The sequence below is a fragment of the Aristolochia californica genome, unplaced genomic scaffold (assembly GCF_029961685.1).
Source record: "Aristolochia californica isolate CCGP_79_NKW_82.1479 unplaced genomic scaffold, dmAriCali1.0.hap1 SCAF_16, whole genome shotgun sequence".
Taxonomy (NCBI): domain Eukaryota; kingdom Viridiplantae; phylum Streptophyta; class Magnoliopsida; order Piperales; family Aristolochiaceae; genus Aristolochia; species Aristolochia californica.
This window is the reverse complement of record NW_027181837.1, coordinates 5,190,771-5,203,057: the sequence shown is the minus strand read 5'-3', so window position 1 is coordinate 5,203,057 and position 12,287 is coordinate 5,190,771. Positions and strand designations below refer to the sequence as shown.

At 39.7% G+C, this 12,287-nt stretch overlaps 2 protein-coding genes across 2 annotated transcripts; both read left to right on the top strand.

The window, feature by feature from the left end:
• Window positions 1-200: 200 nt before the first annotated feature.
• Window positions 201-1,834, top strand: LOC137953838 (anthocyanidin-3-O-glucoside rhamnosyltransferase-like). The gene has a single exon (XM_068801354.1). It carries the CDS (start codon window positions 359-361, stop codon window positions 1,754-1,756), a length of 1,398 nt encoding a protein of 465 aa, XP_068657455.1. The 5' UTR covers window positions 201-358; the 3' UTR covers window positions 1,757-1,834.
• Window positions 1,835-9,487: 7,653 nt separating this feature from the next.
• On the top strand, window positions 9,488-9,905 carry LOC137953839 (uncharacterized). The gene has a single exon (XM_068801355.1). It carries the CDS (start codon window positions 9,626-9,628, stop codon window positions 9,818-9,820), a length of 195 nt encoding a protein of 64 aa, XP_068657456.1. The 5' UTR covers window positions 9,488-9,625; the 3' UTR covers window positions 9,821-9,905.
• The last annotated feature ends 2,382 nt before the right edge of the window (window positions 9,906-12,287 follow it).

The following is a 12,287-nucleotide window of genomic DNA, read 5'->3' as shown; positions in this document are numbered from 1 at the left end:
ATCTAAACCAAAGTTGGGATATTTTTCGGAAGAAAAAGGACCTTATTTTCTTCCGTACAATCTTGTCAAACAACGCAGTGGTTGGTCCAGGTTCGGTCTTACGCGTGGCTTCTTCCTTCCCTAGTCTTCACCACCCGCCACCAAACCCTACAGTCAGGTCGTTTCACGGGTAGCAACGTTGGCAACCACCTCTCCACTCAAATCTTCTATCAATTTTCTCGCAGCCCGTTTTGAGTGTCGTGACTGTTGGGTGGGTTTCGCTTCAATTGGAAAAAGTATATATACGAATTAAGCATCCCTGCTTCCGGCAGCAGCAAAGACGGCAGCACTCGGCGGAGACACACTCGATAAGGAAGAAATGGTTCGCATCGCAAGGGATGGATCAGCAGCGTCCGAGTTCTCGCTCCACGTAGCGATGTTCCCATGGTTCGCCTTCGGTCACATCAGCCCTTTTGTGCAGCTGGCCAACAAGGTTGCCGCCCATGGCGTCAGGGTCTCCTTCTTTTCCGCCCCCGGTAACATACCACGCATCAGCTCTGCGCTTAAGATCGATCCTCGTCACAGGACTGAGGTTGTACCTGTTCAGATTCCGGCGGTCGACGGCCTTCCTTCTGGGGTTGAGAGCACGGCCGAGATGACTCCCACCATGGCCGAGCTCCTCAAGCTCGCAAACGACAAGATAGGGCCTCAGATTGAGACCCTCCTCGGAGATTTGCGTCCCGACGTCATTTTCTTCGACTTTGGCATGCAGTGGCTTCCTGCCATCGCTCAAAAACTCGGCATCAGATCTCTCTTCTTCTCGGTTTTCAGCGCCATTTCAAGTGCTTATCTGACTGTTCCGAGCCGCCTGATCGACGGCTGCCCTCCCACCTCCGAGGACCTCAAGAGACCTCCGCCGGGGCTGGAGAACACGGCATTCCCGACATTGAAAACCTATGAGTCTCTAGACTTCCTCTACATATTCAAGAGCTTCGGCGGGCCCAGTGTTTTCGACAGGGTCACGGCCTGCATGGAAGCCTGCGACGCCATAGTGTCGAAAACTTGTTTGGAGATGGAGGGTCCCTACGTCGAGTACTTGGGGAGCCAATACAATAAACCAGTTCTGTTAGCAGGTCCAGTCGTCCCCGAATCGCCGTCCGGCGAGTTGGACAATCAGTGGGCCGAGTGGCTGTCCCGCTTCCCTGAGAAATCAGTCATTCTCTGCTCGTTCGGGAGCGAAACGTTTCTGAAAGACGACGAGATCAAGGAGTTGGCTTGGGGACTGGAGATGACGGGCTCGCCCTTCATCCTGGTCCTAAATTTCCCCGAAAACGGCGAGTCTAGGCTGAAGGAGACTCTCCCAAAGGGGTTCGAGGAGAAGGTGAAGGAGAGGGGGATAGTGAAGACCGGTTGGGTGCAGCAGCAGCTGATCATGGCCCACTCCAGCGTCGGTTACTTCGTATGCCATGCGGGGTTAAGCTCCATCACCGAGGCTCTGATCTGCGACCTGCAGCTGGTTCTCCTCCCGCAGAGGGGTGATCAATTTTTGAACTCGAAGCTCGTAGCCTGGGTTCTGAAGGCCGGAGTGGAGGTGAACAGGAACGACGAGGACGGGTTTTTCACCAAAGATGACCTGTGCGAGGCCGTGAAGACAGCAATGGCTTCTGCGAGAGGAAGTTACTGGAGGGATTTTCTTTCTGACAAAGAGATACAGGAAGAATTTACTAAGAATTTAGTGAAGAAACTGAAGGAGATGGTGATGGGTTTCGTCAATTAAGATTCTTTGTTCATTGACCAGATTTCCGTTTCTTTGTATCTGAGGTTAAAAATAAAATTATTAGTTATGTTTCCATTATCTGCCTGCGAAAAGTAAAAATTAAAAAAACGTAGGAAAGGATATGATCATTAACTTCACGACAAAACATGGGGCCTCTTGAGATGTCTGCAATCTGCATTGACTGTGGTGACATGAATGTCACGAAGAAATTGATGATGACAGCGACGATAGGGGTCCTCCCCCTCCAAGTCCTTTTGTTTTTTTAAATAAATAATATTCTTGATGTCATCTCCGTCGACGAGAACGGCACACTGGCCTTTGTCTCAGAGCGGTCTGGTTTTGCTCTAGTTTACGTGAACAACATAGAACACCCAGAGCTAGGCGTTACCTGTTATCCCCCAAAGCTTCTTTAACGACCGGCCGGTTGTGAACCACAAACGGCCAGAGAAGTTGCCCGATTGCTGGACGGTTGTTTACTCAACTTGGTTACCTGAAGAGGAAGACATTCCGATAGTTGACACCGTTCAGAGCAGCTGATTTTAGTCCTGCAATTTCGCACTCCAGAAAGTTTGTCGCAGTGGCTTCGTATGGAAAGTTTCCTTGTTGCATGACAGGAGATTTACGCTAAAGAAGAAAGAAAGAGACGTATTTCACTAAATAGGAGAATTTGTTGTTGTCGTTAGCTGCTCGAGATAATTGGCAGATTTTGAGACACGTTGGGACTCTTTTAAGTGGTTCAACTTCAGAGAAAAAAAAAAAAATTAGTTTCATACACTGGGTATCAGTACGGAGAGGTAGGAGAAAATTTATGGCGAGCCACAAGTAAACAAACTCTTTTTGTTAAGAATACCTATTAGAATGTATTTTAATTTATTTATTATTTTATTTTTTGTATTTTATTGTTTTACCCTTTTTCCCCCTTTTACTGTATAAAGCATCATTGTAACTCGTAACAGTGCTTTAATCAAAATATTTTTACGATTTCATTTTTCTTTGTCTTCTCGACTGTGCCAGCCCGACGAGCAAAGCAACGGCTCTTTCTAATCCGAAATTCTAACATGGTATCAGAGCGGATGATCCTCATCCTCTGAGTATTTTCGAACGGCGGACCTTCCTTCGTCTATTTCGCCCATTCCGGCTGAACCCTTTTGGCAGTGGCTGATTTCCGCTCCCTATTTCGGCTAATCTTCCGACAAAGAGGTTAGATTTCATCTTCCTCCTAAATATTTCCTTTTTCGACAGAGTTAGGCTTCTGTTTTCTCGGCGAGCTGGCGCCGTTGCCGTGAAGGTTGGATTTTTGGACTTGGTTGCTGGATTTATTGTCTTGATTCTGTGGTTGGTCGAGAGCTGGTGGTCTCTCTGGATTTTGGTAGTGGTGCTCTAGCGCCATTGCCGTGAGGGCTGATTTATCCTCTAGATTTGTTTGCCTCTGGATTTGGCCGAGAGCTAGTGCTCTCTCTGGATTTGGCCGTGAAGGTTAGATTTCTCCGGACATTTGTTGTTGGCCGAGAGTTGTGGTGGGCCAAAAGTTTGATGTGGTACATTTGTTGTTCAAATTTTTTTGTTGAATTCTGAGGTTACATATCAGACTTTTATTTCTTTGGAGAATCTTCTTGGGGGCTCCATGGAGACTTATTCATCGATGGGCGTTTCCTATTCTGGTCTTCGTACCAGTTTGACTCGTTCCAATTTTGACGAACCATTGAGCCCCTACTATCTTCACCATTCAGACAGCCCCGGGCAAGTTCTTGTCTCGCAGCTACTTACCGATGAAAATTACACCAGTTGGAGCCGTGCAATGTCCTTCGCCTTATCCGTGAAGAACAAAGTGAGATTTATCGATGGTTCCATACCTGAACCTCAGAGTGTTGATCCTCTTTTGCTCAACTCTTGGACTCGGAATAACAATATTGTCATCTCTTGGATTTTAAATTCGGTTTCCAAGGAAATCTCTACGAGTGTTATGTTTGCTGCTTCTGCCCGCGAAATTTGGCTCGTCCTTCGGGAACGTTATCAACAATGTAACGGTCCACGCATTTTCAACTTAAACGAGAATTGATGAACTTGCGCCAAGACAAGGATTCCGTTAGCAGTTATTTCACGAAGCTGACGACCCTTTGGGAAGAACTGAACAACTACCGCCCTCATTGCACTTGTGGAAAATGTTGTGGTGGCGTTAAGGACCTTATTGATTACCACAACATGGAGTATGTCATGTCATTCTTGATGGGCCTTGATGACTCTTTCTCCCATGTTCGTGGTCAGCTGCTCCTCATGGATTTGATGCCTCCTCTTAATCGTGTTTTTTCTCTAGTTGTCCAAGAGGAACAACAACGGAGGACCCCTCATGCCTCTAGTTCGCATACCCCCACCGACACAATGACATTCGCATTTAAATCTGGGCAGACAGACGTTCATAAACCTGGCCCACAAACCTCTCAGAAATTTCACTCAAATTACAGTGCTCCCCGGAATCCGAATCCCAATGCTTTCCAGAATCAAAATTCTAGAGATGCAGCGTTCCATGAGGAAGTTTTCCCTTTTCATACCATCACCAGTTCAAATACAGTTACTGATCCCTTTCCTGATTTGGTTCTGCCCCAGTCCTTCATACAAACTCATTCTCTTCCAGAACTTGATTCTTCCCCTATTCATGATTCACCAGCTAGTTATGATGCTCTTGTTGATGATATTCAAACTAATGATCTTCCCGTGCTTGTTCCTTCCACATCTCTTGGTACTACTCTTCGAAAATTTACTAGGACGATCCATCCACCTCATGTTACTTGCAGAATTATCACTGCAATTTACTTGCTGGTTATTCTTCATCTGTTTCACCCTCTACGTCTTATCCGATCTCTAGCTACATCTCTTACCATGCCCTTTTCTGATTCGCACAGACAGTTTGCACTCAGTGTATCTACTAAAATTGAACCTCAATACTATCACCAAGCCGTGAAGTGCCCTGAATGGAGATTAGCTATGCGTGACAAATTGAACGCTCTGGAAACCAACAACACCTGGACCGTCACTTCGCTGCCTCCTGATAAACATACCATTGATTGCAAATGGGTATATAAAATCAAGCTTAAATCTGATAATTCTCTTGGGTGATATAAGGCTCGTTTGGTAGCCAAAGGCTACACACAACAAGAAGGTTTAGATTTTGTTGACACTTTTTCTCCAGTGGCCAAATTGGTCACTGTGAAGGTTCTTCTTGCCCTTGCCGCCTCTCATAATTGGCATCTCGCTCAACTTGATGTCAACAATGCTTTCTTAAACGGTGATCTTTTTGAAGAAATCTATATGGATCTCCCTCTTGGCTATCTTCGACAGGTGGAGTCCTCTTCATCTCACAGCCGACTCGTTTGCAAGCTTCACAAATCCCTTTATGGTGTCAAACAAGCTTCACGGCAATGGTATTCCAAATTTTCTCATGTTTTAATCAATTTTGGCTTTCTCCAATCGAAATCTGATTACTCTCTCTTCACCGAAGGTCATGGTTCCTCCTTTGTTGCACTATTGGTTTATGTGGATGATATCATCCTTACTGGTCCTTCATCTAGTGCTATTGCTGAGCTAGGATCTTGGTTGTCTTAAGTACTTCTTTGGTCTTGAAATTGCTCAGTCCAACGTCGGTATTGTGCTTTCTCAACGCCATTATACCTTACAATTACTTGAAGACTCAGGTTACCTAGCTTGTAAACCCACTAGTGTTCCCATGGATCCCAAGCTTCATTTAACTGCCACTGACGGTGACCTGCTTCCTGATATAACCCACTATCAACAGCTTGTTGGGAAACTTCTTTACCTCACTTTATCTCGCCCCGACATTACTTTTGCCGTTCACAAGCTCACTCAATTTGTGGCCCAACCCCGCCTTCCTCATCTCCAGGTAGTACATCACCAGCTTCGTTATCTTAAGACCAGTCCTAGTCAAGGTTTGTTGTTTTCTTCTACTTCTTCCTTGCAGGTACGCGCTTACTCTGATGCTGATTGGGGATCATGCCTTGATTCTCACCTATCTACTACAGGTTTTTGCATCTTCATTGGTGATTTTTTGGTCTCTTGGAAGGCCAAAAAGCAGATCACCGTCTCTCGCTCCTCCGTTGAGGCTGAATATTGAGCTCTTTCTTCTAATGCCAGTGAAATTATTTGGTTGCAACAACTTCTTCAAGATTTTCAAGTCAAGGTTGCATCTCCTGCATTGCTCTATTGTGACAATCAAATTGCGATACATATTGCTTCAAACCCCACATTTCATGAGCGTACAAAACATATTGAGATCGATTGTCATTTTGTTCGTGAACGGGTTACTTCGGGCGTCCACAAGTTACTTCCCATTCGTTCTCAGTACTAATTAGCCGACATGTTCACTAAACCTCTTCTTTCTACCCACCTTTTTTCTTTGTTGTCCAAGATGGCTACCAAGGATATTTACAAGCCACTGTGAGGGGGAGTATTAGAATGTATTTTAATTTATTCATTATTTTATTTTTTAAATTTTACTGTTTTACCCTTTTCCTCCTTTTACTGTATAAAGCATCATTGTAACTCGTAACAGTGCTTTAATCAAAACATTTTTACGATTTCATTTTTCTTCGTCTTCTCGACTGTGCTAGCCCGACGAGCAAAGCAATGGCTATTTCTAATCCAAAATTCTAACAATACCTTATATGTGGTTCCACCTTTTAGGTATGTATTCAGAGTTTTTGAGAAATGGATTCAAATCCTAATTGGAATGCACATAATGGAAAAAAACATAAAAAAAAATAGGATGTCCATGTCACTTATAGAAACTTTAAAAGTTAAATAAGGATGCGATCCAATAAGCTAAAAGGATGTGAATCAATGGATTGAGAAAAACTTAAAAGATGGATGGATTCAAACCTCATCAATAGAATGTGAATCCTCAAACATTTCTTCAGTTTGTCATTTTGTGTTTTCATTACTTTAGAACAATGCCTGGACCCACTACCTGAAAAGTATATGAGTTTGCCCAACATCACGTTTGAGTTAAATCTTTTATTTTTCACCCAAGAGGTGATGTGTGTTTGAACTACCCTTAAAAAATGAGTAGTCTCTTTATTAACCCCTAAAATTTAGTCAATTTTCTGCATTTAAAATTGTGCATAGTGTGTTCCAATGACTGTTTTGATTAGTGTATGTAGTTTTATTATATGGCTAAGAGTGATTTTCTTTTTCTATATTGTATTTTGTCCAAGCTAGGTCTCTATATCTTTTTTATCCCCAACTTGAGGGGGAGAAGAAAGAAGAAGTACAAGAAATAGGTATTTTATTCCACATATTATGGTTTTTTTTATGTGACCAAAATATTCAAGAAAGAACGAGAATAAAAGATAAAGATTTTACATCTCTGAAAAAAAAAATTAGCCAATGAAAATTGAAGACAAAAAAACCGTTTCATTGTAAGCTGAAGTTACAAACTCAAAATTGAGGGGGAGTGTTAAAGAGTAAATATGGAAGAGTCTTACATGACTCTTACATTAAAAAGTCTCGCAGAGCCAGAATTAATATAGGAGTCTCATAGGAAAATGTCTCACAGAAGAGTTTTAGTTCAAGGCGTTTTAACTATGTTACTCTTCTATTTATGTTTAGTTGTTTAATTGTTTAATTGTTTTAGGAATTATCTTTTAATGTTTAACTTTGGGTATAACTGGGATAAAAGTAGTTTAATTATAATTAGATTCTACTTGTTTCCTCTATTATAAATAGAGACTCATTGTACTCAAATTAGTACAATATTTCTTTTTTTCCAAAAGTTCAACACGAAGTAGTAATCGGATCTGGAATAGTAATTGGATCCGTACCACAATCCAGAACTAGATCCGAATCTAAATCCATATCAAATTTCGGGTCAGGACTAGAATCCATAATCCGAGATCGGATAAAACAACAAATGCAATGTAAAAAAATAATTGTGGCATAAAAATGCAACATAAATAAAAATTGTCCCATATGATCAAATGGAGCATAGAAAAAATAAAACTAATCACTAGGACAAGAAACAAAAAAAAAAAAAACAAAGAAATAAAAAAACAAAACTACAGGAGCTACTACAGATTGACAACAGGAATCATCTATGTTATTTTATTATTTTGTTTACTAATGAGAGGAGATATTTAAATTAATTTTTTTTTATTCACTAAAATTTCTCATTAATTTCTTTGTTAATTTTTATATTAGTTTAAGCAAAACTTGACTCGAAAGAGAGGGCTCGAGTATGCAAGAACAAACTCCCAAGAGATGCTACATGTTCCACACGAGACAATTTACAAACTTTAACTTAACCTCCTAATCCGAATCTTCTTAGGGTCAGAACAAGATGGGAACCAGAAGATTTGGACAGAGATTTAAATAAAGAATCTATTAAGAAAGAAGCAAAATCTATAAGAGAATGAAAGGTTCGATTAAAGTAAGTGGGGAGCAGCGCCCTTGTGGACTTAAAATTGAACTTTCGAAATCAAGTGCTGAATAGACGATGACGCAAGTAAAATCAATGGGAGGGTTTTATAATCTTCGAGAGAAATAACCAATGGAGGCTGTGGCTACGTTAGTCAATTTTCTGGACCATTGATGGAAATATACGTTTGCTTCCGTTCTATGTGGATGACCAAACTATTTGCAAACATATCTTGACGTCACATTCAATGTAAATAGGAATAGTCCAATGTTGTTGGACCTATACGAATAAATAAACTTAGTTATTTTTTTGTCAATGTAAATATGTGGTTCAATTCAGCAGCTCGTATCTCTAACACCGACTTATCTTCTCCTAAATATGGTGGATGAGACAATCCAAACGGGATTGGTCAACAATTAAATCAAGCCATTGTTTTCAAACTTCGTTTCTTTCTGTGTTTTTCATTCAGTTTAATAATTCCTGTGTTAAGGTCAAAGGATTAATGGCTTCGATGGAACTCAATGAACAGAAGCAACCACTTCTATGTTGGTTTGCAAGCTCATCGGACGGGGCCAACTAAATTTATTTTTCGTGGGCAATTTAAATTTGACTATTGTTTTGTTGGGACCTGTAAGTCGATGCAGACTTACAAGTTAGTTGGTCCAGAGTATCTCTCTTTTTTTCTCGATAAGCGGCACACAATAATTGTATGGACCGGGACTAGTTTGTTTTGTCACTCACATAATAATAAAAAATAAATTTATTTATATATATATATATAATTATAATAATTTTAAAAATATATATATATATAATTATAATAATTATATATATATATATATATATTAACTTTAACATGAAGAAGAAATTTTATTTTTAAAATATAATTTGATATGATTTAATTATTAGCATAAATTTTGTTAAACTATATATTTTATGTATTATTTTAAGTTTCAAACTTAATCGGACCTGAAATCTAGAAACCGGACTTTCTTAGGAGCCAGAGTTATCGGATTTAAAAAAAACCCGAAAACCGAAATTAGGGTAATTAATATCCGATTATACTGAACTGAGCTCCGTAAATGGGTAATCGGATGGGGGATAAGACTGTAAAAAAGTGGGTTAAATGGCAGGGACACAGACACTGTAGTTAACGGCCATGCTTGCACGTGGCCCTAGATTCCGAATTCCGAATATGAATTGGTGGTGCAATCGTAAATATTTGAACTTGGAGGGTTGAATCGTTCAATAGGAACACTGAAATGGCGCAGGCGTGCAGGAGGAAAACGAATGTGAGAAAACCAAACTAATGTGATCTTCGGGCCCTGTTTTTTTCCTTAAAACGCCATCGGCGAAAAGCTTATAAAGGTCGAAAGAGCGAACTTCTTCCTGAGCGTTTGCGAGAAAGCCGGAAGGGAAGAAGCAGACGGGAGGAGAGCGGAATAATGGCGAATCAGCTGGAAAGCCTGGTGCAGTCGATCAAATCGAAGGTGAGATCGCTGAAGAAATCGAAGAAACCGTACGTGAAGATGGACAAGAGCTCGAGCGTGAAGGTCGAGATTCGAAGCCGGCAGGCGCGGAAGCTCATCGACAAGACGCTTAAAGTCGCCGATCGCCCGGGGAAGGGAAGCCTTTCTTGAATCGTGATTTCTCAGAGGTTGTCTTCTCTTGTTTGTTCAATCTGTAAATGTTAATATAAGTGTTTTTGTTTCACTTTTTTTTTTTCTTATCTTGTTTCGACAGTTCTCGTTTTAGTCTTGTTCCTTATTTACTTCCATCCAGCCGGATCTGTCTTGTCCGGTGACGGCGCCGGTAAGGAGAAGCTGGATGAAACGGGTATCCATGTCGTCTTTTTACTTTCTTTAGACGAAACTTACAGAGAATTAAGCACTGACTGCCTTCTCTAGTAGTTTTTCTCATTTTTGGTCGTGCTACTACCTTCCGGCGGACTTCGCTTCAGACAAACTGAAACCGGACTCAGCGGAAAGCTCCGAAAATTTGTAACACGGAAAACAGTTTTTCCTTTCTTCCGCTATTGTTATCATTTTTTCTTCAAATTGCCGTTCTTATTGTTCAGCTGTTCTTAATTTTTTAATGAATTTACGTATTCCATGGAATTAAATGCAAAGTGATCCTGACTCTGACTCCAATTTCACTCATTTTTTTTCATCCGATCAAGGGAATACATCCCACCTTCCAAGAAAAAGTCAGAGAAAAGGAGCCGACCATTAAGTGTACAGGTATCGTTTATCTTCCCCCATTTGAGTAAGATGGATCGAATTAATATGCAAATGTGCTTGAGTTTCCATTTTCCAATATTTTCTAAGCAAAATTCCATTTATCAATGAATACACACAACTGCCTCTAGGAAGGAATTTATGCGCGATGAAACAGAGAGACTTGTCGCAGTCAACCGAGTCGGTGGCCCCACTTCATCAATGTCTCTGATGGAAACTCAAAATACCTATTTTTATTTCTTATAAAAATACCTATATGCTTTTATTTCTTTAGACAAAACTCAAAAGCCAACCCTAACCTGATTCCCATCCCCGCGACTTCAACCCCTTTGTTATTGTAAACCCGACTCATCCCCGCCATGTCCCTGTAAACTTGCCCCATCGCTGACCCAAAATCTAAGGTGTTTTTTTCCTCTCCCCATCTCTAACCTATGGGGGTGAAACCTAAAACCTAGAACCCAAACCTGAGTTTTGCGGGTCGGGCTTAGTTTGGATTGGGCTATTTTGTTCCTAGAATTGTAACGAAGAGACCAAAATCTGGTCCAGCGGGCGTAATCTAATGATCAAATCCAATTCTTTACGTGTCACTAAAATACAGGACGGATATTGATTAGTTTCAAAGAGGAAACATTGAAAGAGAGAGACGCATAAAAGAAAAAGTGGAAAAGAGTGGTGAGAAATCGGAGAACCAAGAGAGCACGAGTAGATTGATATGTGAAGAAAAATATGAGAGAGATGTTATGCTCTCTCACATCCATGTCAAAGAATACAACTTGAATCCTACTAAATATAAATTTCCTCAAAATCCCAAATTAAACTCAAAATATAACTTATTAATCTAAGATAAAGATTCAACATTATTAGAAAATATCCTCTTAAATTTCATCTTTTTCCTTTCATCTTATTCAACTTGAAGGAACTTGTGGCTATGAAAGAAATTTTTATCTTGTGTGTCTTGATAAAGAAATTCTTGTTATCTTGCCTTATTCAAATCTTGCTTGTAGTCTTTATCTTGTTTTTCTTTATTTGGATATTCTGATTACATAAAATTTGATTACAACAAATTGTAGAATTTTTCAATATATGTTACTTCATACTTATACTTCTTCTAATTCTCCTCCTCAAGTTGGGGATCTCTTTGGTCTTTGCCAAAGGACCCAACTTGTACAAAATAATTGTAAGAGGAGAAAAATCACTCATAACACAATGTGAAAAGTCAAACTTCAATCTCAAATAGCCACTCAAATTTAAAGGCGGTCTAACCCATTTTAGAGTAATGGAAAGTATCTACTCACTTTATAAGGGTAGCTGAAAAAGACCTATTGGATAAAAAATAAAAATATATATAATAAATTGGATGTTGGGCTGACTCCTGATCATTGTTGGTAGTGGGTCTATAGGTATTGCTCGGAAGTGATTTAAAAAATTACAGATTGAATAAAATACTTTGAGGAATTAAGGGTGTCAATAAAAAGATATTAACTCTCATACTTTAAACGGGAGGAAACACAAAATACAGCTCGTCATACTTTTAGATAAGAAGCCCATAGACCAGTAGATGAATAAAAAGTGACCAGATTTGACTCAAGGGGGAAATTAAAAAAAAAAAAAAACCCATCTATGAACATGTGTAGTTGAGGAAATTTAAAAAAAAAATACTCTAATAAAGAAAGTTTTGATATGGAACATAATAATATAAACTTTATAAAAAGAAACTCTCATATAAGTCAATTACTTTTCAACACAATTTGACCAATTTAAAAAGAAAATATTCGAGAAAGAAATTATAGAAGAAATAAAATTTAGGACACTAATATTTGGAATTTAAAGTGAGGAAATAAGAATTTTGAATTCAAAAAATTCGACTATG

Bases quoted from the DNA above. Each gene is read 5' to 3' on its own strand.
- LOC137953838 (XM_068801354.1), top strand. From the start codon at position 359: ATGGTTCGCATCGCAAGGGATGGATCAGCAGCGTCCGAGTTCTCGCTC.
- LOC137953839 (XM_068801355.1), top strand. From the start codon at position 9,626: ATGGCGAATCAGCTGGAAAGCCTGGTGCAGTCGATCAAATCGAAGGTG.